The sequence below is a fragment of the Microtus oregoni genome, unplaced genomic scaffold, assembly GCF_018167655.1.
Source record: "Microtus oregoni isolate MIOR12 unplaced genomic scaffold, Mior012 000046F_ref0000063, whole genome shotgun sequence".
NCBI lineage: Eukaryota > Metazoa > Chordata > Mammalia > Rodentia > Cricetidae > Microtus > Microtus oregoni.
In genome coordinates this window covers 14957721-14983677 of record NW_024543220.1, presented here as the reverse complement: position 1 = coordinate 14983677, position 25957 = coordinate 14957721, and the positions used below count along the sequence as shown (strand labels likewise).

At 53.4% G+C, this 25957-nt stretch overlaps 1 protein-coding gene across 5 annotated transcripts in view; it reads left to right on the top strand.

Annotated features, from left to right (window-relative positions):
- The window catches only part of Mdga1 (MAM domain containing glycosylphosphatidylinositol anchor 1), a 56279-nt gene extending 40123 nt beyond the window's left edge, over positions 1-16156 (top strand). The window contains exons 8-17 of one of the 5 annotated variants that reach the window (XM_041634819.1): positions 2101-2397; positions 2806-3090; positions 4529-4680; positions 5475-5652; positions 5881-5904; positions 6852-7004; positions 7344-7478; positions 11470-11600; positions 11752-11860; positions 12421-16156. In XM_041634819.1, coding sequence (XP_041490753.1) covers positions 2101-2397; positions 2806-3090; positions 4529-4680; positions 5475-5652; positions 5881-5904; positions 6852-7004; positions 7344-7478; positions 11470-11600; positions 11752-11860; positions 12421-12512 — 1556 coding nt within the window. In that variant the 3' untranslated portion in view covers positions 12513-16156. Of the gene's footprint in view, positions 1-2100; positions 2398-2805; positions 3091-4528; positions 4681-5474; positions 5653-5880; positions 5905-6851; positions 7005-7343; positions 7479-10198; positions 10563-11469; positions 11601-11751; positions 11861-12420 lie in introns of those variants that run through there. The other 4 variants (XM_041634820.1, XM_041634822.1, XM_041634823.1 and 1 more) reach the window with 4 other exon arrangements.
- The last annotated feature ends 9801 nt before the right edge of the window (positions 16157-25957 follow it).

Below are 25957 nucleotides of genomic sequence, written 5' to 3'. Positions count from 1 at the left end.
AAGAAGATGGCAAGAGGCCAGAGGATGGTTGTTGGGAGAGGGCTCTAGGACCTTCTACTGAGAAGCCAGCTGAGCGTGGCTGGTGAGTCACGTGACCAGCCAGTACACTGCCAACTCTGATCGTTATGAGTATTTCTTTCTTTGACACTTAAGCTCTGGCCTCAATTTCTCTTGGTGGGCAATTAGACCCTCAGCGGACCCTCTCGCCCTGACATCTGCACACATGAAACCCAATGAGACTGGAGAGCACAGAGGAGGCTTCTAGAAGGAGATGGGCCCGAGCAGGACCTCAGAGTAGATGGGAACTCTACAAAGACCACAGATTGATTTTGCAGAGTCTTTTGTGCAAAGCTGTGGCAAACTAAGAACCCACCAGACCCTTCCTCAGAACTCGCTGTCTGGGCAGGGGAGCTAGAGCCGTTAGGAGAAGGGAGAGGGCAGGGAAAATGCTGAAATTCTTGCTTAGGAGGCCAAGGAGGGGTCTGTAAAGGGGACACAAGCAAAGGAAGGCTAGGCTGCCTAGGAAGCCAGAGAAGGCTTTTTGCAGGAGGTGTGTTCCACATGATTCTTGGACTAGCAGAGCGCTAGGTGAAGACGTAAACCCAGAAGGGGTACAACAAAAAAGAAAGAAAGAAAGAAAGAAAGAAAGAAAGAGAACATTGCGGGGGGGGGGGCTGCCCAGTGTAGGAGAAGCTGTGCCTCGGGTAGGTGAGCAGATTCCTCATAAAGTGAGTTACACAACTGGGACACTGGGGCACAGATGGGAGCTGAGGCTGGAGATCATGAGAGGCCAGAGTCGCCTAAGTATAGAGCTTTAACCTCAGCGCCCACTGAGAGGGGGAACTCTATCCTGGGGGAGCTCAGAAGTGTCTGACCTAGGGAAGCAGCCTAGGGCTGGTTCTGCTTTGGGCTCACGGGTCCAATGCCTGGAGCACAGAAGCCTTGTAAATGCCTCTGGGAACAATTTAAACCTAGAGGGGGATGGGAAATGAACAAACTGGCTCCAAAATACCAAGAGAAAGCTGCGAAATGGAAGCCAACAGATGTACAGATGTTGGCAGGGCACAACTTATATAAACCAGACAACTGGCCCTTCGCCTGGTTTGTATAGTCATTTACGAATAATTGCTTTATAGTTAATTATATTTAATGTTCAATACTTGACATTTAATGATAAACCGTTTGATGTGGGTTAAGACCCAGGGAGGTCTTCTCAGAGCCCTCCGTTTGGCAGTGTGTTGGGGTGGAGTGGGTTTGACTGTGAACGACAGAACTCCAATAGTGATTTCAGCGCTAGGCTGTGGCTCAGCTGCGGTGCCACTGGCTTAGCATGTCGAAGGCTCCGGCCTGCGCGCCCTTCTGAAACCAAGTGTGCTTATTACTTTGGAAGGAGGGCTACAGGATGTTGGAAGTCGAGGGTAGAGTTAAGGCGGTGTGCTAATACGGTAGGCAAGAAAAGCTGGAGGGATGGTTCAGTGGCTGAGGGCACTTGCAGAGGACAAGAATTTGGCTCCCAGCCTCTGCGTGCTTTGGAAATCTAGGGTGGCTCACAACCCTCTGTGACTCCTGTTCCCGGGGATCCAGTGCCCTCTTCTGGCCTCCCTAGGCAATGTGTGCATGTGTTCATACACATGCTTGCACACATAAATACACACAAACATAAATCTCTAAGAAATGCTCAAGGGCCAGGAGTAATGCTGGGAAGGAAGAGGTTAAAGGTGCTTGAGAGTCTGAAACAGGAGGGTGAAGTTCAAAGCTTACTTCAGCTACATAGCAAGTTCAAGGCCAGCTTGGGTGGACTAAAGGAGATCCTTTCTCACCCTCCAACACGTGCCAGAAGAAAAAGAAAAATAGGACACCCCTGTGTGACTGTTAGGGAAGTAGACTTACTTAGGCTGACTTCAGGGCTCTTTCTGAGCTGGGAGAGTCTGAGGTAGAGATGCCTGAGGTGGAGAGGACTGGGGAAGGCCAGTCACTGAGCTGTGATCCGAGCATTCTTAGGGACCGTGGCACCCACGGGCTGGAAAAGGGGGAAAAGCAGGGCCCCACATTAGGGACCAGGGATCCCTAACTACGTTCACCCCTCTCACCCTCCTCCAGTGCCGCCCACCATCAGTGTGCCCAAGGGCCGCTCGGTAGTGACCGTGCGCGAGGGCTCTCCTGCCGAGCTCCAGTGTGAAGTGCGGGGCAAGCCCCGGCCGCCAGTGCTGTGGTCTCGCGTGGACAAAGAGGTCGTCCTGCTGCCCTCAGGGCTGGCCCTGGAAGAGACTCCGGATGGGAAGCTGCGACTGGAGCGCGTGAGCCGTGACATGAGCGGCACCTACCGCTGCCAGACAGCTCGCTACAATGGCTTCAACATACGATCCCGGGAGGCTCAGGTGCAGCTGACAGTGCACTGTGAGTCCCCTCCCCAGACACCCAGCCTAGGCCACCCCCACCCCTCCACTTACTGCTTCACACCTGAAAACTCTGACGATTCCTCTACCGAGGCACAGAAAAGCTATAATTTGCCTCAGTTTGTACAGCAAGCCTTGAATTTGAACTAGGTCTAGCGATAGTGCTCTAAGTTTCGTGGCTGTGCGGTCTTTCGTTACGTGTTGGTCGAGGGCATGAAATGAGCACCACCAGAGGCCCAGTCTGGGAAGCATGGGTGGAGGGAACCGCCGGCAGTCTGAGCTTGGCTGTTGTATGAATGAGTTACGAGTGTGTATCGGCCCCGAGATCCTCCTAGGCCAGGGTCACGGGACTGGGGGACAAATAAGCCACCTCCTCCACGGTCCTACTGACCGCAGCCCTGGTTCCCAGTCCCACCAGAGGTGGAGCCCAGTTCCCAGGACGTGCGCCAGGCCCTGGGCCGGCCGGTGCTCCTGCGCTGCACGCTCCTGCGTGGCAGCCCCCAACGCATCGCCTCGGCCGTGTGGCGCTTCAAAGGACAGCTGCTGCCCCCTCCACCTGTTGTCCCCGCCGCCACCGAGGCCACCGATCACGCCGAGCTGCGCCTGGACGCCCTGACCCGTGACAGCAGCGGCAGCTACGAGTGCAGCGTCTCCAACGACGTGGGCTCAGCCACCTGCCTCTTCCAGGTCTCCGGTGAGCGTCCGGTTGGCCCCATCCCGCCTTCCCGCCCACGCCCACCTGGAGCCAGGCTCCACCCCCTGTGGCCCTGCCACTCCTAGCTGGGCTTTCCTTTCAGTCCTGCTTCTGCCGTCTTAGGCATTCATCTTCCAAGACCTGCCCATACCAGGTGTAGACCCCGCCCCGCGGAGCCCAGATCCAATCCTTGACCTCTTCTCGAAGGCCCGCCCCCTCAAGATCACGCCCTTCCATCCCTGTGCTTTCTCCCGGAGGTTCCCAGCTGGTGAGGGTTCGGTCCCTTTCTTTGGCTTCCTACAGCCACGTCCCTTTCAAGCCAGTCTCTCAAACGACCATGGTAGATTTAGACCCCTTCAGCCTCATCCATCCCAGTGCTTCTGTCCCTCCGACCCCGCTCACACTCAAGACTCGGGCCCGGTCCCATCTCAGCCTCTAGCTCTTCCTCTAAGGTTCTTGGCCCCATGGTCCTTGCTTGACCTCAGAGGCTGCGGATGGGGGAAACCATTGGTTATCCCGCTTGTAGCTTGAAGGGTAGAAGATGCCCCTAAAAAGCTGGGGAATGTCGGGGTGAGGTTTGGCTGGCCCAACACAATCCTCCCCAGCCCTCCTTCCCCTCCCTCCCCCCCCCCCCCAGTTGCCACCCTAGAGGTACAGGCTGTGGGTGCTCAGACATCCTTCTCAGCCTCTCCTTTGCATTAGGCCTCTCCCCCATGAGCCCACAGGGCTGCTGATGGGCCAGGATGGGGGGACAGCATGGTGGGGATTGCGGAGAGAGCCTAGGGTAATAGACAGGCTGCCAGGGTGACCAGTGGCCTCTCATTCTCCTCTCCATTTTGAGAGCCACTTTCCTGCCAGATCTGGTGGCAGTGAGCCTGGGAGACCTGTTTCCCTATTGGTTGGCACCCCCAGATTTCTCAATAGCCCCTCCAAGGCACTGGGTGGCCCCTTTAATTCTTGAACCACTTAATCCTCTCCATAGCAGGGCTAGAGATGCAGGTCACTGGCTGCTTCCCAGGCCCCTCCCCACACACTCAGCTTTGCCAGCCAGAGGCCCCTGTGACATTTCCCACCTCCTTCCCTTTCCCTGTTCCCCCATTTTCCCTGTCTCCCGACCTTTTGACCTCCACCCACCATTTCTTCTTTCTTCCCTCGCTATATGCCTGACCCTCGTCTTTACCAATCTTTCTGTTTCTTCCTTGGCCCTTCCTTGCTATTCTCACCAACAACTAACCCCTCTTGGAATTTACAATCACCCTTCCGTTCCCACCTCACCTGCATCCTCCCCATCCCCTCTCCTCCCAACGCCAACTCTCCTCACGACACCCCTTTCTCTTTGTCGCCCCCACCTCTGACCACCCCCTTCCCACGGCTCCTCTTCCCATCTCTCTCCCACCTCCATCCTCCACGGCCCCGTGCCCCCTCCCTGCCCTCTCAGCCAAAGCCTACAGCCCGGAGTTTTACTTCGACACCCCCAACCCCACCCGCAGCCACAAGCTGTCCAAGAACTACTCCTACGTGCTACAGTGGACGCAGAGGGAGCCAGACGCTGTGGACCCCGTGCTCAACTACAGACTCAGCATCCGCCAGGTGCGCCAGGGGCGTGAGGCATGGCCAGTGGGGTGCGGTTATCATGGCGGATCCTGGAAACAGATGGGAGGGGTTCCTGGACACAGCCCTCCTGTCTAGGCAACTTCTCTGAAGCAGAGGAAGAGTGTGGATGTAGCAGCCAGAGCTGGGAGCCTCTGAGCACACTGTGTCCTCCGTACTGTCCCTGGGCACAGCTGAGTGCAGGACAAGGTCACTATGGCTCCTAGAGTGAGCATCTCCTCTGGTACCCAGGGCTGAGAGCAGGAGCTCTGCGGGGACAACGCCCCGTATGCCTGGCTGCTCTCACGCCTGCCTGGTCCAGTCTATGTGGTCCTGCTCTGCCCAAGCGGCAGTAGTGGGAGGGGAAGACTGTGTACTCTTGGGGACAGGGCCTGGGGACAGGAGCAGAGTTTAGTAAGATTACAGCTCTTTTGACCTTCATTTGCTTATCTGTGAAGTGGGGGTAGTGTGACTATTTCATCTCAGAGCATTGTTGTTTTGAGTATTAGATGACTAAGGATGCCTAAGCACTTTATAGTGCCCAGGACACACTAATTGTCCCTTATCTGTTTCTATTATATATTATATAAGGATTATAATCCTTGTTAACATGGTGACAGCCCTGGGAGGGGGCCTGGAACAGCAAATTGCCCCATCTCAAAGATGGGGAAGCCGAGGGCCGATGTCCCAGACTTTTCCTGTTTCTGCTCCCCTGAAGCATTCCAGGGTCTGGGTTGTCCCTCCAGGGGAGACTATGGCCTGCTGGGCATCTAGGAACTCTCCTGTATCCACAGTTGAACCAGCACAATGCCATGGTCAAGGCCATCCCTGTGCGGCACGTGGAGAAGGGGCAGCTGCTAGAGTACATCCTGACTGATCTTCGTGTGCCCCACAGCTATGAGATCCGCCTCACACCCTACACCACCTTCGGGGCTGGTGACATGGCTTCCCGAATCATCCACTACACAGAGCGTAGGTGATGGTGGCGGCGGCAGCTCTGGCGGTAGCAGGAGGGGTGGGCCTGTTAAATATACCCCTCCTAGATCGCCCTTGAACTTGAACTTGGGTCACCCCATTGTGCAGGCCTACTGGTCCCCAGTCCTGGCTCTGAAGACCCTTTCCCTTGACTCCCCAGCCTGGGCACACTTTGCACAGCCATGCACCTCAGTTCTGACTTGGTTTCCTTGCTTGCTTTTTCAGCCATCAACTCGCCCAACCTATCAGGTAAGACCCCAGTCCTTAACTTCCCCTGTTAGGGACATAGAGGCTCTCCTGTTGGGATATGGGGATCTGGAGAGGATACTCAGAGAGAAAAATAGCTGCTTCCAGTGTTTCCATGGAGAAGAGCCAGCAGCAGAGGATGGGGCTGGAGATGCTTCTCAATCAAAGTTTACTCTGGGCTCAAAGACTGCACATTGGTGAAGGGCACTGACTGCCAAAGGGATGGAAAAGTCGGGCTGTCCTAATTTCATCTGTTCCTGCAATAAAAATCCCTAAACAAAAAGCAACTTGGGGAAGACAGGGAGCAGGGGGCTAGTCTGCGATGCCGAGCTCCTGCTAGGGACCTCTGTGCAGAAATCACAGGTTGTCTGAATCTGTAGCGGAGCATCGTTATTTCTTTATTTTCTCAGCTTCTGACAGAAATTTAACAGGCTCCTTAATGATGAGCGTAGACAACAAACCCCTACAGAATAATCAGTACCTGTTACTTTATCATCCGCGGATACCCAGTGTTTCCGCGTCGCCTTACCGTTGTTGCAGACATCTGTAAATGTCACTTTCAGTCATTAGTATTACAGAACCACGGTAGTTATTAGACCTAGCTAGATCTTGTGATCTAATTATATAATAAAGAGGGCCTGTTATTATATAGCGGATTACAAGAATATTTTGACAACTGTGTTTCAATATAATTGATTTCCTTTGAAATCCCTGCGCATTTTATTGTATGTGTCTAGAATCATTATTCTGGAGGGCAATCTTAAACTGGAAGACTGTGGCAGAAAGTCCTGTTCCTGAATAAATTTGTCCTGGACCCCACTGCCTGATCTCTCTGGCCCTGAAGCCCTGGACCCATTACTTAGATCATTTAAAGGTGGCTTAGGGATGTTAAGGGGAGGGCAGGATAGACAGGGGCTAAGGCTGAGTCTCTTTGTCCCATCCCTATGCAGACAACACCTGCCACTTTGAGGATGAGAAGATCTGTGGTTACACTCAGGACCTGACAGACAACTTTGACTGGACGCGGCAGAATGCTCTTACCCAGAACCCCAAGCGCTCTCCCAATACCGGTCCCCCTACTGACATCAGCGGCACCCCTGAAGGTGAGGACGTGGCCTGTTGTATGGAATAGAGCATGGTCTCTGGAGGGAGTCTAGGCCTATGGACCCCCAAGAATGGAAGGAGACACATACAATCCTCGGGGACCCTCTGAGGGAGACAGAGCTGTAGCCTGGTTGAAGGTCAGAAAGGAAGAAACTGTCCGCAGAGCTGGACACTGCTGAGCTCTGAGCAGAGTCCTGCAAGGTTGGGCGAAGAGCCTCGGTGGGGATGGACTTCAGCAACTTGCGGTAGCTCTGAAGACCAAGCAGGGAGGAAATCAGCTGTAAGAGGCGGGGTGGCTGGGGAGAGGTTGCTAGTACACCCCCCCACTTCCACTGCAGGCTATTACATGTTCATCGAGACATCCAGGCCCCGGGAGCTGGGGGATCGTGCCAGGTTGGTGAGTCCCCTGTACAACGCCAGCGCCAAGTTCTACTGTGTCTCTTTTTTCTACCACATGTATGGGAAACACATCGGTGAGTTGGAGACCGTGATATTTACTGTGTGAGCTGTCTGGGGAAGATGAGGGAGCCACAGAAGGTTCGGGACTTCCCAAGGAGGCCTAAGCTTCTCAAGTCGGCTAACCTGGGAGTTGGGGTGGGGGACTGTGGGCAAGTAGAGCTAAGGATGGAGAATACAGGTTAGCTGTTTTGGTTGTGTGTCGGCTGCTTGCCAAGTACTGGGATCCATATAATTCAGAGAGGTTAAACGTTTCCTCAAGATCACATTGCTCAGTGACGTGGGTCTGATTTCCCTGAAATCTTAAAACACAACATTGGAAAGGTGTTTCCTCCTGAGCTGTTGAGGAGAAGTGCTGCTTCCTAAGTGTGATGTAAGGACCACCAGATGGGGAGAGAGGGCTGGGGGAAGCATCACTTTTCAGTCCTGAGCTCACCAGCACGGCTGCTGCTGCCATAGCTTCTGCCGGGTACCAGCATCCGTCCCTCTGTTGTGGGAGAAGGACAAGTCTCTGCTCCTCAGCCAAGGGGACAGGCAAATCCGACTGCTAATGGCATCTGATGGGAGTTAGTGACCACTGTGGTAGTGGAAGGACAGCAAATGACGAGGAAAACAGGGTCTGTCTGGAGGCTGGGCTTGGAGACTGCTGAGAATGCGAAGGCTGTTTAATGAGCTGTTTGTGCTGGGTGTGGCTGTGCATGCTCTTGATCCCAGCCCTGGGAGATTGAGGCAAGGGTCAGTTTGAGGCCTGGCCTACAGAGCCAGCCAAGCCAAGCAAGCCAGGACTACATAGTAAGACCCTGTCTTAAATATATTTTTTTAAACCTACGGAAGAGCTAATGTATTTTACAGGGACTGACAATTGTAAAGGGTGCAGTAAATACCTCCTGCTCTTCTTGGTCCTGCCACCACTACAGAAGGCAGTAGGCTGTACACGGAGCCTCTCTCCTGACTGTTTTATACTCTGTTTTTACACTCACTGCTTCCCTCTGGGCCATCCATCATCCTGGCACTCCTTCCTTATCGGTCCCTTGCATGCCCCCTCCCCCCTGCATAGCAGAGGTGTGGCTTGAAGGTTCACCCTGGAGAAGTTTCCACATAGCGGGAGGAGGGTCATGCCAAATGGACCCTCCAGGACGGGGTGAGATGGAGGATTCTGCACTTGTGGAACCCTGCTCCTACCCATCTCCTCAGACCAGCACTGTGGCAGGGTCTGGACTCTGTGAGAGGTTCCCCTGGGGTGAGGAAGATGGCTGACCCTGGCTGTTCGCCCTTGGTTCCATTTAGCTTCAGAGCAGTCAATTCATTCTGGCGTCCCTAGTCTTAGTGGTGAGCTACCTCACTCCCAGGCAGATGCAGATGGTGGGGGGGGGGGGGGGGCACAGAGGGTATAAGCCTGGCGGATTAGAGAGACGGAAGCCTGAGGGGACAGGCTCTGTGACCACAGACCTTGCTCCGGGCTTCCCAGGAGTGGAGCAAACACCAGGCAGCTTTGAGGCCAGCTAAGGGTGACTCTCATCGTTAGACCTGTGGGTCAGGAATGAGCTATTTGAGAGGTTGAACGCATCCAGACCATGGACGGAACTATCCAACTGTGAGAGACTCTATTCCAGATCATGTTCCTCCTCTGCCCAGGACCCTCTGACCCTTCCTGTCACCATAGTCAGGTCTCCCATCACCTGGCACAGCTCTAACCCCTCTCTGGCCTTATTTGCTGCCGCCTGACGCTGGCGCCCATCCCTTGCTTGAATCGTCCAGGCACATTCCTGCCTCTGAGGGCTTTGCTCAGAACCATCCCTGGCCTGGAATGTTATTTTCTCCTTCACTGGGGTCTCCTGGGGCAATCCTTCACTACCCTGCCCAACACAGCTGCCCTTCCTGTTTGTCGAATTGCTTTTGGTTTTGCCTGTTTGTTTGCAAGCACATGTGTGTGCACCTGTGTGCGGAGTCAGAGATCGACCTTGGGCATTGCTTTTCTCTCAAGTTCCACCTGATTTTGCTTTTTGTTTTGTTTTGAGGTTGAGTCTTTTAATGTAGCCCTGGCTGGCCTTGAGCTCACTGTATAGACCAGGCTGGCCTCAAACTCACAGCAATCTACCTTTCTTTGCTTTCTGTTTACTGGGGTTAAAGGCGTGCGCCAGAATACCCTGCCAACCTTAATTTTTTGAAAAAGGATCTATCACTGACCCTGGAGCTCGCTGATTCCACTAAAGAGATGGCATCACAGTTAAATTAGTGGCTGTTCTTGAAGAGCACCCTGGGTTCAATTCCTGACACCCATTTGGTAACTCGGAGTGGTCTGAGACCCCTGTTTGGGGGCATCTGAAATCCTGTTCTTACTCTGTTGGGAGACGCATGTGCGGTGCACATGCATGTATGCAGGTCAACACTCATACAAACAAAATAAAAATGAATCAATCTTTTGAAAAGATTGTTTTTGAGACAGGGTTTTATGTAGCCCAAGCTAAACTCAAAATTGTTCTGCAGTTGATGGTTTGTAAGGATCCTGAAAAACATTGGCTCTGGGCCTTGCTGAAGCCAGGGTAACCATTTCCTGTTCTGCTGGTACAAGCAGCCATCCTCTTAGGGGCCCATGCCTAAGGGCTGAGGTCTTGTCAGCCTCGAGAGCCTTTAGCATGTCCCCCAGGTCTAGCTTTGCTATGTAGCCCCCACCCCCACACTCACTGTGCCTGGCAGCTTTGGGTACCAGCTGTCCCTAAACTTTGTGTCTCGTCAGCTCTCCTTGGTCTCAGCCAACTCCTTTCATCCAAGGCAGGTAACATTTGGTGACTCTCCCCGCAGTGTGGGGAGGGAGGTGTCGGTCTCTCTGGCATCACAGATGGTTCAGCTTTGTGAGCAACGCAACGGAAATGCCAGCCACCAGGTGCCTCTGAAGATGGATTTCCCTTTCCTGCAGAGCCAGGTCTCTTGTGCCATGGGAGTGGTCGAGAAGGGCTGAAAGAGACGTCCAGGGGGCACTGATGGTGCCTGTGTGGCCTTCAGGACGCTACAACCGCTGCCGTCCGAGTGCCCCCAGCACTCCTGGGATGGCAGATCCCCAAGGCTCTAACAGATGGGTCAGCACCCCAGCTAGCTCCGAATCTCACCATAGCCATGCAGTCCTCGTTTATGTCTAAATAAACTCATTCTGTGTTGCAGTGTTGTGTTTTCACTTTGTCCTAGCATTAGTATTAGAGCGTGGCTCAGAAGGCTACGTTTACCCAGTGTGTAAGACATCCAAATAAGGAGCTGGGGAGATGGCTCAGTGGGTAAAGTATTCGCTGCTCAAGCGTGAGGACCTGAGTTCAAATCTGCAGCACCCATGAGAAAGCTGAGCGGCAGTGTAGAACTGTAACCTGATGGGACTGGGGAGGTTGGGGGGTAAGACGGGCAAATCCCAGAGGCTTGCTACCAACCCAGCTGTCAATCAATGAGTTCCAGGGTCAGTGTACAAAAAGATGCTAGGAAGACGCCTAATGTTGACCTCTGGCCTGCACATACACACACATGCACATGCACACGCATACACACACACACACATACAAAATCAATCTCTCTATGTATATAATTTTTAAAACTATACAATAAGTGAAAAATAGTAAGTCCCTTTCTTCACCCCAGTAACCATGTCCCGTCTATGTGTGCACTTGTGCTCTGAGAATCTTGTCTAGGATGAGGTGAAGGGGGTGCCTGGATGGGGATGGCAGTGTGTGTGCATGCACGTGTGTGTGTGTTTGTGTGTGCATGCACGTGTGTGTGTGTGTGTGTGTGTGTGTGTGTGTGTGTGCGCACACGTGTACATAACACTCCAGGCCTGATTCATTGATTACACAGAAGAGAAAGGAGAAAAGGAAGGAACTCTGCAGGCTGGTCTGGGCACAGGAACAGCTCCATTATGCAGGGTAGCGCTGTGGGCATTGGTGAGGGAGGGAGAGGCTGGCTTAGGGGAGACAAGGAAGCCAGGATGTCTTGGCCAACCTCACCATGCTCTCTCTTCTCTTGCCACAGGCTCTCTCAACCTTCTAGTGCGGTCCAGGAACAAAGGAGCTCTAGATACACATGCCTGGTCCCTCAGTGGCAACAAGGGCAACGTGTGGCAGCAGGCCCATGTGCCCATCAACCCCAGTGGGCCCTTCCAGGTGAGTGGCTTGGCGAAGGTCCTGTGCAGGTTCCTGGGGGGTTAAGATGGGGGATGGGGACTTCCAGGTAGCCTGAGGTGGAGGGGTGGGGAAGCTCTGCTGCCAGGCCCAACTTCCCCAACCCTTCCCCCACTCTCTGACCCCACCCCAGATTATTTTTGAGGGGGTTCGAGGCTCGGGCTACCTGGGGGATATTGCCATAGATGATGTCACTCTGAAGAAGGGAGAGTGCCCCCGGAGGCAGATGGATCCCAATAAAGGTATGTGACTTGAAGTGGGTTGGGGATGGGGGGGGCTGCTAGGGAGGGGTTTAGGGTGCCTGGGTGACAGGAACGTTCATGAGTGCCCACTTGGGCACCACACTGAGTCAGGCTGTGAGGAAAATGGAGAACTGACAGGGGCTGCCGGCCCTGCCTCCCCTAAGCTTGCTGACTTGTCTGTAGTCTGTACCCACGGCCCAGGTGTCTCCTGTGGACTGAGCAGGACAGAAAGCAGCAATAGCAGGCTTCGCTTATTGCTCCTGGCAGCTCCTCGGGATATCAAATACTATTAGACCCATTTTGTAGGTAAAAAACTGAGACCCACTGAGGTCAAGTCCTTTGCTCTGTGTCTTAGTGAGCATGAACAGCAGCACGCCTAGTTAACCCCCGTGAATGTGTCTATGGGAACTGTGAACTCCTCCTACCTTCAGGCTTCCTTCACCCCATGAAGGGAAGAAGCAGAATCATGAGGCCTCTCATGGTCTAGCCCTCTGTCCCTCCCTGCCCCTGCTGGAACTAACCGGAGCTCTGGCCTGGTTCTTCTCTGTCTTGTGTCACAGTGGTGGTAATGCCAGGCAACGGAGCCCCCGGCCTGCCCAGCCTGCAGCTTTGGAGACCCCTGGCTATCTTCCTCTTGGCATTGCAGAGATGATGAGAGCTGTCTGGCCCCCACCTCACCCCGCCCCGGCACACCAAAGTGTCCACATCGTACCAAAGACTGACCCCTGCCAGCCGGGGTGCCCAGGGGCGGGGCCGGCAGGGAGGGGGCTTTCATTGGCTACAAGGATGAGCGGAGAACACGGACAGTGGCCAGGCCAGGCTCTGATGGTTGTTCAACACACGCACACACTCACACACTCACGCTCACACACACAGATATATTAAAGCACAAGTTTTTAGCCAACCTGCCAGCACCTTCTTTACTATTGGAGACAAGGGACTTAGCCAAACAACGTCCGACACCTCCAAGGACCTCGGTGCGACACTGGCCTCATCCTGGCTGCACTACACTGTTTCTGACCTTGCCCCGTCCCCCGATTCAAGGCCGAACTCCAGCCCAGAGCCTTGGCAGAGGGGGCCAGGTGTGGGCAGACCCATCAGGTTTGTGTGTCTGGAGGTCACAGGGCTCACAGGCAGGCCAGGCGGGACTCTGTGAGCTCTCTGTCCCTCGTTCTGCACCTGCTGCAGGCAACTGTCCCCAGAGTGTGGCGACAGGCTGGATGGTTGAGGCACCGGTCAACTCAAATCCCCTTGCCTGTCCCTGAGATGTCATATTCCCCTCCCCACTGTGCCCACTTGGAAGGGACCCCACCACAGGACTTAGGGGTGGGCAGAGTGAGGACAGCTCCCCCATCCTTCCCCAGTTCAGATGGTCCCAGCTTGGGACTTCCGGGGAAGCTGGTGATACGAAAAGTGTCCATGTCAGTTTCCTGGGTGGGGCTTGGCTTTGAGAGGAACAGAGTCCCCTTCTGTGATTCCATGTTCCCACAGAGAACAGTGAACTCATAAACAGAGTGGGGCCCCTGTTTCTTAGGTATATAGTCTCCCGGGGGGTAGGTCTGGAAGGAGGGGGCCGGGGAGAGGACAGAACGCTGTCCAGTCAGCTGTGGAGCAAGGGGGTGATGGATGGAGGTGGCTGTGTCTCCTTGTTCCCTGTGAGCTGGGAAGAGCACTTTGTCCTTGGAACTTGAAATTGATGGGATAGGATCTAGAACTTTCCTCTTTGGTTCCCTTTACCCCTTACCCAGTTTCTATGGGAGAGAGGAATCCTAGCCCTTTCTGCAATGAGTCTATGAACCCGTGCATGTGATGTGACTGTGCGTCTGTGTCCAAGTGTGTCTGTATGTGTGTCTCTGCGTGTGTAAGAGTGCGTGTGCCCATCCGTGTCTGTGTAGCACTGTGCACATCTCTGGACAGGCGTGTACAGGAATATGGGGCTGGGTTCAAGCCCAGTCTCTGTGGGTGACTGACAGTGCATTTTTCATCTTAATGACGCGGTGTGTTTGTGGGTGCTGTCCCTATTTGCAATCTCAGACTGCCTGCTCCAGCCTAAATCTTGCATCTCCTGTGGTGACAAAGGACTTAGAGACAACCCTATTGAAGGCTAGCCCCTTGCCTGGAGGCACAGCACAGGGCTCTTCCTTGTGCATTCTGGGGGGACAGTTGCAGAGAAGAGGCTGGAAATCCCCGCCCCTGCCTCCCAGCAGCACCATGGCACCAGGACGCACACTGAGGATCAGGACCCTTGCTGCCCAGCCCCCAACTCCACCTAGCCTGTGTCCCCGTCATCAGCATCATCATGGCTGATGGGTTGCCAGGCCAGGCTACAGCTGTACCTTCTGGTACCCGAGCAGCATGTCTACCTTCCTGGCCCCTTCAAGGCCTCTGTCTGAAGTGAGTTGCTCTGGCTTCCAGAACACGCTTCCATGGCATCTGCCTGGTATTGCTCCTTAATTGTCCCATCTGTGCAGAGTCTGTTGCCCCTATCTAGACTGTGAGCCCCTCCCCCTCTGAGCCCCTCCTCCATTCTTGCTGGTGTAAGGGAGACTAGGGTGGAAACCAGGTGGAATGGATCCCACAAACCAGTGGTCCCTGGCCCTGGCTTTAGAACTGACCTCCAGGGTCTTTTAAAAGTACAAGTGCTTGGGCCTCAGCCCGGGGGTGGGGGTGTGATTCAATGGTGTCGGAATGCAGCCTGGCATTAGGAACATTGAGAAGTATCTTAGCATAACCTGAGACGGGAAGCTAGGATCCTCTCAACTCCAGGGCCATCCTGGAGAACAGCTCCACTCCTTCCTCCTTGAGGTTCCCACCCCACCCTAAGCCTGCTCCCCCACATCTACCCATTGTCCTGACTGCTCTATATCTCAGAGCCGGGACACATGAATGTGTAGTATGCATTCCCATATTCCAGAATCTTCCCTGTGGTGGGAGCAGCCATGTCTGAGGGTGTGTGGCCTGAGATTACAAAGCCTGTCTGCTAAGAAACCTACCCTCTTGTGCAAGTGGGTAAGGCTGGGGTGTGCACATCTGTGTGAGCCGTGGCGTGGTGTCAGGTGTGTGTGTATTGAAGGCTGAGTGCCGAAGTGTAACTGTAGGGTAGGAGCTTTGTGCACGTCGTGGTGGCTGTGAGTCTGCTTTCCTGTATGTCCTATGGGTCAGTGTTGGGATAGTGACCACCCCAGGAGACCAGGCTGACGGGATCTAGCTTATCTCTTCAGTGGCAGCATCACCCTCTGTGTTGAGGGAACTGAGGAAAGTTGTGGCCTTAAAACAAGGATCCCAGAGTCATTTCTCAGGGGTCTGGAGCCCTTTTACCCCAGCTTCTGCAGATTAGTATCTGGGGGAGAAAGGGATAAGGGACTGAATAGCAACCGATGGGGAGTCTCAGCTTGACCACCCTGCCCCTGGGACCACACCACAGGCAAGCTCCTGGGGTGCGGGGATACACCATTCACCCGAAGACCAAGCCTGCTCCTCCTGGCACATTCCTCCCCTCGGTCCTTTCTCGTTCACTCTCTTTCTCCTGTTCTCTGAGAGTACCTGTTCAGACTAGCAGAGCCAGGGTGAGCCTCAGACAAGCCGGTCTTTCATGGCACAAATGCAGAAGCTGGAACAGAGAGGGCAGGGATGGCACAAGCCTTGAAAGCCTAGTGCTGCAGCCCTGGGGACATTGTCCCACTGGCCTCTGCTCCTGGGAGCCTCTTACCTGACTGACTAGCTACAGGAGACTGAGCGGAACGGACCCTTCTCTGGGTGCCTTCGGTGCTGCTGGGCCTGTCACACATGCGACAGGTGTCATGAGGATTTTTGAAGCGAGAAACCATCTCCCTGTCCTGTTCTGGCCTCTTCTCCCAGGCCATAGTCACTCCCAGCCTGTGGACAGCACGGGTACCACATGGAAGCTGTCATTCTCTGTCAACATTGGCTGCAGCCACTGCTCCTCCCACAGGCTCCAGACAGAGGAGACTCTGTTTCCCCACTGCCCGCTGCTGTCAGCACAGGAGGCTGGGCTGGCAGCCAAGGCTGGCAGATGCCAGTGTCCTCATCCTCCTGATGTCCTCCCCAGGACCAGGAAGGCTGCGGAGGATGTGCAGTCAGTATCCTTGGGTTTTCCTCTGCTTGGACAGCTCCATGGGGCAGGAAGGGTGGGTTTCCAGGGAATAGCCTAAGAGTGTGAAGCATGAACCTGTACTAGAGAGTTCCTATGGGGTACTGGCTGAGCTTAGATTTTGGCTGCATTCTGTCCTGTCAGTGCTGTGTGTGTGTGTGTGTGTGTGTGTGTGTGTGTGTGTGTGTGTGCGCGCGCGCGCGCATGTGTGTGTGTGTGTGTGTGTATGTATGTGTACATGTGCGTGCATGCACGTGTGTGTATCTGTGTGTGTCTGTGTGTGTATGGGCAGAAGGACCACTCTTTTCTGGAGATCTCTTGACCTTTAGCACTGGAAGGGATCTTAGAGGCATCTCACCTGGTGTGCCCATTGTACAGGTGAGAAAACTGAGGTTCAGAGAGAAGGCACCTGCCCATCTCCATCCCTCTCCCTTCCATGTGTGGCCTGCCTTCATTGCCCAGGGGCCCTCTTAGAAATGCTCCCCCCCTCCTAGCAGCTTCCTGCCCTCTACCCAGACACCTCATCTCCCCCATCTCAGCCCAGTTGGGCAGGAGATGGAATGCCCTAGGACATCCCCAAGCACCACCACCCTGTTCCTGCTCATCAAGCCCTTATCCCCAGCCCATAAGGGACAGGAAAGAGAGGACTGTTCCAGCCCTGGGGCCTCACAGATGCGAAGAAAGTCAGCCCTTCCTCAGATTCCCAGGTCCACGTCTGCCCCGCCCGTCCTGCCACTGAGGTAAAAGCACAACAGGAGACCCCCCATTCACGGGTGACACGCCTTGGGGTCGTCTTTGGTCTCACGACCCTGCCTCACCCCTTTGCCTTGCTCTCTGTCTCCACTCAGCCTCTGTTCCCCGTCGCTCATCTTTCTCTCTTCCACAAACCCCAAAATGTAACCTCTAGTCGCGGCCGCGATTGTTTCAATCAATAAAAACTCAGTGTTCTAGAACTCAGGGCCAGCCTGTGTGTGTTGGGCTTCAGGGAGGGAGAGCAAGGGGATGGGATGGGCAGGGGCAGTCTTTCCTCTCTTTGCCACCTATCACTGTGCCCTAGACAGAGGACACCGTGTGTTGTCTGCCCACAGCGAATCCTTATCCTGGTCATTTGCTGCAGAGAAAACACTGCGTCCAACTAGTGGGGGAGACAGACACGGAGCTCAGACCGTCACCAGAAAGTGTATCAAGGAAGCAGAAGGCTGTCAAAGAGTTTGGGTTTGGGGCTTCGGGGAAGACATACCTTTTTAAAAGAAGTATTTGGTTAAGTGTGGAACAGTTTGCGATCCCAGAACATGGGAAGCTGAAGCAGTAGATCCTGAGCTTGAGGCCAGTATGGGCTACATCAGAATGAGTTCATGGCCAACCTTGGCAATTTAGTGAGACCTTGTCTTAAAATAAAATGTTTTTAAAAATAGCATGTGTTGGGGGATTGTGGAGTGAAGGTTCAGATGCAAGACCTCACATTGTTCTTGCCAAAGATGCAGGTTCAGGTCCCAAACCTGGGGTGGCTGATAAACCACCTGGAACTCTAGTTCCAAAGGATCTGGTGCCCTCTCCTGAACTCTGCAGGCACCTGAGCTCACATGTGCATATACCCACACATAGACACACATGCATGTAATTAAAAATAATTTTTTAATGCTGGAATATAGCTCCGCAATAGAACACTTGCCCCAGATCATCACAGTAGCCTTTCCTATTGTTCTAGGACTGCAGAGCTGCGAGGTCTGTCAGTTCCGTCAGCTTCTTCCTCTGTTCTCCTCAGGAGAAGAGGCTTGCTGAGGTCACAGGACAGGCAGTGGCGAGCAAAACCCATACTGCCGTGAGTGAATGTCCACATCTGGAGGGGTGTCATGAATGTCCACATCTGGAGGGGTGTCATGAATGTCCACATCTGGAGGGGTGTCATGATAAGGGCTGTAGTGAGACCAGGCAAGCAGTGAAAAGAGTCTGTCTTGTTAGTTATTTGCAATGGCTGGGGTGGATAGAGTCGCCAGGCCCATGTTTCACACAGGGAAACTGAGGCCTCACAAGGCAACAAGCTAAGGACTCTCCGCCTCTCTGGAGCTTTATCAGTGCTCATCATAGACGCCTTCTTATGAACACACCTGGCTGGAGATTCATAGCTTGGGTAGTCTGGCTCATAAGGAGCTAGACAATGCAAACTCTCCTGAGAGTCTCACACACACACACACACACACACACACACACACACACACACGCACACACGCACAGACGCGCACACACACAAGCACACATACAGATCAAGAGGGCCAGACACTGAAATGCCCACATAAGTTGGGTTGTGACAGAGAAGGTGTCCTGTGCTATAGGGACTTCTGGGCTCCAGGTAGAACTGAGAGCTGAGGCCATCGGTTATAGAAACTTCTGGCTCCTGTGGTGAGGTAAAGATGGTTGGAATCCCTCCTCACACTTCCTGTGGGGGCAGAGTCTGACTCCCTCCCCTCCAGTCTGCACTGGTCTTAGCAAGTCTTTTGTACAACTGAATGTGACTTTCAAAGCCGCTTCAGCTTGGGTATCTTGGAATGTCCTGTCCCCGAGCCACCACGTACCCAACTCTCCTGAGGCTACCAGGAGGCATGGAGTCCCCCACTCGCACCCCAACCATCCCAGCTGGGACTGGCCTGCCAACCATTTCTGCCAAAGTACCAGGTGATGCGGGAGTGGAGCCTTCTTGGACTCCAAGACCATCACTCCAGAGGATGCGGTTCGGGACACATTTGCCTGAATTTCTGGCCAGCTCGTCATGGAATAGAACGTGATGCTCCTGAGGTAGGGGCTCGCTTGCTTGTTACAAGCGCAAGAGTTAATCTGGCCTGTGTGTTTTGTCATCTGTACTCCATCACATCCCCCTCTGAGCATAGCCCACCCACACAGTTCCTCTCCTGACTCATGTCAGCTCCCTCAGACTGGAGCCAACCAGGTACCAGGACCTCCGCTCCATTTCCCCCACATGAGCGAGCTTCCTGGCAGCTAACAGCACCCAGTGACTCAACCTCTCAAGAGAAATGGCTGCTGGCTGCCTGCTGTTTTACATCCGGACACACACACACACACACACACACACACACACAGACGCTCAGTTGAGCAACCTGTTGACTAGCTGCCGGCTGATGACATGTGCCACCTCTGATCTAATCAACAGGCTAAAGAAAGGGGTCATGGGTGTACAGCATGGCTAACATGGGGGCTACCATTTTTAGAGAGCTCTTGGGTAGACCTTCTTAAAAAGGCAGGGGGCAGGTGGGTCTCATAAATCCTTTTTTGTCCACCCTTCCTAAAGTGGCCATCCATTCCAGGGTCACTGTTGTGTGGTGTGTGCACTGTGAATGTCTTCCAGTTGTCCTTGGCCAAGGCCCAGCAAGTCTCAATACCAGGATCCAGGCAGGTGAGGTCACTTGAAGCACAGCCCTGTTGGCTCATGCTAACTGTTGAGAGACTTCTGGGGAAGGGCGACACACACATCTGTTCACCTCAGAAAGGGAACCCATGACAGACCAAAGAAACAAAGGTATAAAACCCAATTTGGTGAAGGAATGAGGTTTCTGTTTGTTTGTTTTTGGGGGGAGGAGGAGCGTGGGTGAGAGGTTACTCAGAGGAGCAGGCATGACTCAAAAGCAGCTGCATCACCGAAATGCTCACCCCGAAACTGGTGTTGACTCAAGAAAGTTGCCACCTGGGAACTCTCGGCACAGCGTGCGGGCAGCTTCACAGTCCAAGAAAATCTCCCCCTGCAGCCGCTGGGTAGTCTCCCCCTGTGGTTGTGCTGTTTCCCTAAAGCTGGGGACAGCCGTGGAGAATCTTCCAAGTTTCAGCTTTCCCATACACGCGCCCTCCTTTCTTCCTGAACCTCGTGGGTCTCCCCATCCTTCCTGGAGAGAATGTTCTAGTTCTGAGGACCATGCCACATGATCTACTCAACTGTTTTAGTTCTGTATTGCAGATAAGGCCTGCCAGGTTCAGAAAGGTGAGGTGGTCACCAAAGTTCATAAAATTCCAGAGGGGAAGGGTCTGGAGAGACATCCAGAAGTTTGGCTTTCGGTATGGCGTTCCTCCTCAGCCTGATGCTCTGCTGTGTTCCCTCCTGGGGATTGTCCTATCTTGCTAACCAGCTCCTCCCCAGGCGCGTGCGGGGGAGGGGGGAGGTGTGTTGGGGGGGAGCGGAGTCCTTTCCCAGGGGCTTGGGCTCCAGCTTCTGCCGATGGAACTGTCCCTGCTCCTGCTTCTCTTTTTCCAGCGCCTGACCTTTTTTGCGTATGTCCTTTGTTGAGAGCTCCGCTAACACCTTTTTTAGAAAGAGGCTGGGTAAAAATAAATCCAAGGAAAAAGCCGACACACTTCTCCTTGAAGTCACCCCAAACCCAGGCAGAGGCCTCCCTCCAGCCCTCTTCTCGCGCCTCCAGCTTAGATCCATCTTTCCTGGGCATGCAGCCTGACGGCCCCCAGCATGGCTTCCTGCTCTGAGGTCAATTTGGCCGCTCCCTCAGATGCAAGTCCCTGAGTCCATCATCGCATGGACTCTGGCTGTTCAGGTCTCCTCTGAAGACGGGGGCGGGGGTGAGGGCGGCCAGCCGGCATGGATTCTGCACTTAGGAGCCTCACCCTTTGCTGAAGCTGCACCGAGCAGGGTCCACTCTCCCATCCACTCCCATCCCCCACGGCCATCCACCTACTCACTCTCACCTGAGACGCAGGGAGAACAGAGTTGAACATGAATGGGGCAGGCTGAGGTACAGCATTCGTGCAGTGGGCGCTTCCTATGCTGGTCAGAAGTGTGCACAATGTATGAATGAGAGAGAATGGCCAACTGGAAATCAGCGTGCCCATTGCTACTTCATGCATGTGAGTAAATGTGTTCATGTGTGTGCAGGTGCACACATCTGTGCTTACACACGGGCAGGTGTACATGCGAGGCCAGAGGACGGCCTTGGGTGTCATTCCTCATGCACTGAGCACCTTTTTGTCGTTGTAAGATAGGGTCTCATGCTGGCTTGGAGCCTGCCCAGGAACTAGGCTGTATGACCAGAGAGCTGAGAGGTCCTCTGTCTCTCCCTCCCCAGAGAGAGGGTCACAGACTCACGCCACCACCCTAGGCTGGGGAGGGAATCCATGTCTGCATGGCTGCAGAACAAGAACTCAGCCATCTCTCCAGCTACTCTCTCATGTTTGTAAAAATGTACCCGAAGTGTTGTGTGCATGTGTGTGTGTGCATGTGTGTGCATGTGTGTGTGTGCATGTGTGTGTGTGCATGTGTGTGTGCGTGCGTGTGTGTGTGTATGTGTGTGTGTGTGTGTGCCCCCTAAGATTCTCCCCCCTGGGATGGGAAGATTGGTGATTACAATAGTGAAAATTCAGAGACTCTGAGCCACCCCAGGCCTTCCGCACTATTTGAATATCTCTACATAAATGTGTATGATTTTTTTTAATTTTTTTTTGTATGATTTTTAATAACCAAGAAGAAAGCCTTATTTTCTTGAGAGAACAGAAGGCAGACGTCATCAAGGACTATAGATGAAAAGTAAAGGTCACCTTCTGTTCTTTCTATGAGTTCCATAGCTTAGACATCTCAGAGTTTGGGAAGGGGCTTTGAACTTGGGGTCTTTCCTTGCTGGTTTATTCAAAGAAAAATACTCATACAAGTGAAAGGGGAGACAGGAAGAATAGGAGGAGCCGACCAGGAACAGGAAGTAAGGATATTGAGCCAGGTTTTTAATTAATTAGCTAATGAATTGTCTGTATGTATACAGATGGTCACAACACGCATGTGTAGATCAGAGGACACCTCTAGGGTGACAGTCTCTCCTCTCATATAGGAGGACCTAGGGATTGAACTCAGGACATCATGCTTGGTGGCAAGCACCTTTACTCTCTGAGCCATCTCATAAACCCCCTTGAACCAAGTAAGAGAAACCTCAAAGAAAATCCCCAAATTCCAGGGAGAAATACTAACCTGTAGTGTTCTGTCCAAAGTGGCCTACATGTGTGTATGAGACACAGAGGGACCGCAAAAGTGTGCGTGTGCATGCGGGTGAGTGTATTGCATGCCCAACTATGGATGCCTGCAGCTACCTTTCCACTATAATTTGTTCTAAGGCAAGTGAGTAATTAAATGTCCTGGGTTGGTGGTTGCTGCCATCAGAGGAGAAGAGGTCCGGGAAGGAGTGGTGTGTGGGTTGCAGCTCCTACCCTTTCCCCATTCTTCATCTTCCCCATCAGCCTCTGGTCTCTTCACCCAGAGTCGAGGCCCCAGAAGGGAGACTGAGGTCTGGGGCCTGGGGAGGAAGACAATGTGATCAGTCAGGCTCCTGTGCCCTGTGTGCCTCATTGAAGCCTCCTTGTGCTCTCTCTCTTGTGGCTGAAGGGTACCAAAGCCCTTAGCTCCAAAAGGCAGGAATAAGAGGTAAGGATCAGTCAGCTGCTACTCTGGACTAGATGCCTGGGGAGGAAGACCCCACCAGTGTGCTTTCCCTGGGAGGCTGAATTGTGCCCACTCTACAGACAGGACTCAGCGAGCAGGGCGGTTTGCAGAGAGGTTGCAGGGCTGTAGGGCCGGGCTTGGATCTTGGGTCAGGCTTCTCGTCCCACCACCTGCCCAGCATTCCCTGGACAACTTCAGGCCCAAGGAAACAGGCTGTGAATGTAATAGATGCCCATGTCCGCGGCTCCCTCAAGGGAGAGAAATGGAAATCACAGTGCTTACTGATGGAATGTGCAGGGTGGGGGTGGGGAGGGCAGCTGGAGGGAAGTGTGAGGAGGGATGGAGAGCTCTTTGGGAACTTGTGTCCAGTCCGGGGAGGAGGAGCAGGTGGGGACAGCAGGTCGTGGGCTTCTATTCGTGCCCGACAGAAAGGTGAAGAGGGAGGGTTCATGAGACTCACAAAAAAGCTGAAAGAACTCAGGAAAAAAGTGGTACTACCCATGAGACCCCATCTGCGGCACATAGACAGCGGGCAGCCCTGGGGAGGGAGGACTCTTCAGCGGGACAGGGAGCTCTTGTGAGTTGTCACCTGCTGGGGTGAGCTTCTCAGAGGTTTGTCTGCCTTTGAGCCAGCAACTCCGTCCACCGCATTAGACGCGGGTGGGACCTTTTCTTTGGTCTGTCGGCTGTGTCCTCACTGGAGTGAACAGACGTCTGTCCGCATCTCCCCAGGGACACTCACACAACAGCAGGTTTTAGGAGGGGGTGGCATCTCCCCAGGGACACTCACACAACAGCAGGTTTTAGGAGGGGGTGGAGATATTTCCAGAATGTTCCGGGTTTCCACACACATTTGTTTTGTCTTATGCCTGATAGGAGGTTTTTTTTTTTTAAATTTTTATCAATCTCCTATCATTATGTAGCTCAGCCACTATTATATTCGGTTAAACTCCCACCGTAGCTGGGGAAGAAAGGCTGCTCGCCTCTCAGCCTGCCCGCCCTATACAAAGCAGGCTGGATGACTGCACAGACATTGAGTGTTGTCAGCCACCACGGCCTCTACCACAAGGGGTCATAGAGGGCATCTGGATTTCCTGGAGGAAGGCAGAAGAGAGGAGGCCAGGACTAAGACTGAACCCCGAGGGAGCGACTTGTCGAGGCCCAATCCCCTGTGATTAGGAAAAGATGGCGGAGGTTTGAGCCCAGGGAATAAAGATTCTTCCTGTTCAGTTGACCAATGAAAGTAGAGAGTGGGTCATTCCCACGGAGTGCTGAGAAAGAGAAGAGACACTGTAGGTTTTGTTGTGGTTGTTGTGTGTGTGTGTTTTAACTCTTTGGGGGCCTGTCACCCAGTTCCCAAATATATATATATGGAGACTTATTCTTACTAATAGATGCCCAGCCTTAGCTTGGCTTGTTTCTAGCCAACTTTTCTAACTTAAACTATCCTGTTTCTCTTTCTTACTCTGTGGTTGGTTGTATGGTTGGCCCCTCCTCCTCTCCTTCCTTGCTCCTCTCTCTCTCTCTCTCTCTCTCTCTCTCTCTCTCTCTCTCTCTTTCTCTCTGCCTAGGAGCTCAGCCTATTCCTCTCCTGCCTTGCTATTGACCATTCAAGCTCTTTATTAGACCAATCAGGTGTTTTACACAGGCAAAGTAACACAGTTGCAGAGTTAAACAAATGCAACATAAAAGAGTGCAACACATCTTTGCATCATTAAACAAATAGTCAACAGCACAAATGAATGTAATACATCTTAAACAAATATTCCACAACAGGATGCCTGCGAAAGGTCAAGGAGAACCCCAACATGTATCTCTGTTTCTATTGGTATGGCTGAGCCTGTTGTCTCCACCCTCTGTTGCAGATCCCCACAACCCAGGCCTAGGTGAGATCCAATTGACCTCCTCCTTCTTCCCACGCTCACCCCCTGAATTGGGCCCCACCCTCACTGGGAGGACGGCAGGAGCTGTATGACAAGGACACAGGACTTCAGTTGACTTGGCCCAGGGTGGGGGAGGGGGATGGTATGAGCCAGAGCAGCCAGTGTAGGGGAGCATTGCACAAAGCAGGCTGAGCTCTGTGGGGCCCAGGGCCAGGCATCCGACTCACAGCAGCGGCACCAGGATAGAGAGGAGCCGCAGCCAGAGATCGGGCTGGGGTCTGAGACAGTACGCCTTGGTGAAAATGAACTGCAGGATTCCAAAGGGAGAGCTGCCTTCATGAAGTCCCAGGGGCAGCAGGCCCTCTGTCTTGAGTGCCGGGGAGCCTGGATCCCAAAGGTCATTGACCTTGCCCTGGACTCTTGTTCCTGGAGCTGGGAAGGGTCTGTCCTGGGACCCAGTGACGTATGCCATGCTCGCTGCTGTGCCAGGTGGCCTCCAAGCTGCGCCAGCCACACGCCATCCAACTTCCTGCATCCTGAAGATGCTGAGGTCAAGGGTCTAGACTCTGGGAGAATGGTCAGGAGCTCTGCTCTGCCCCTGCGTGTGCTGCAGACTCTAAGGAACCCCAGATTGTGGTTTCTGACTCACTCAGTGGAGACCACGGTTCTTCCTCGAGATCAATTTCCGATCCAATTTTGGAAACACAGCAGGACAAAGAGTAGGATCAAAAGACACTTGCTAACGGGTAAGTGATTCAGGAGGGTAGTTTGTGTCTTCAAAATCCTCGGGACTCGTTATAGCTGAGGGAAGGCTCCAAATCTAGTATGGGAGATTGTAGAGGTGTATCTTCCTCCCACTGGCCAGGGTGTGCTGAAATCAAACCGTGTCTCCCTCATACTGCAGCTCCCTGAGGATTAGCCATGTCCCCCTGGTATGTTACCCTCTCAGCCTGGGACTCCCTAAGGCCATATCTCCTTCAGATTGAGGATGTGTCTTCCCCAAGTTGGGGTTCCCTGAGGATAGGCCATGTCTTCTCCAGAATGAGTCCTGTCTTCCTGGATCCCCCGCCCCCCACCAGGACAAGGTATGTTATCCTCAGACTGGGAACCTCTGGGGACAATCTGTATCCCCCTCAGCCTGGGGTTCCTGCACGAAACACCTCCTGTGTGTATTTCAGATGTAAAACACTCTCTTGGGCTTCCCGGTACAATGCTGGGTAAGCCTTGTTCTACCCCTCCCACCCCCATCTCCAGAGCACTGGCTGTGGCAAGGACTGCAGATGGCATCCCGTAATGCCCGTGGGTGTTTAGGTGCCTTGGGAGTAAAGTTTAGCCTCATTACAGCTTGTTTGAGAGAAGAGCCAATTAGAGAGGCAATTTCCCTTGAGCAGCCTGAAGAATGTGTTGATATGCTAGCCAGTGGGATGGGAAGCCAGTAACCTTTTTCCTCTCTGCAGGTCTAATGGTGGCCCTGACTACCCCTCACACCTCTGTGAGTCTCCTAGCCACTGGATTTGGGCCAATGGTAGGAGAGGAGCCTTTTGACCTAGTTCTCCTGAGACCTCTGCTCTCCAGAGGTTACCCTGACCATCTCTCTCCATTAACTCCAGCTTCTTTCATCCTGGTGTGCTCCTTGTTGTGGGGAAACTTCATTGCTAATTACC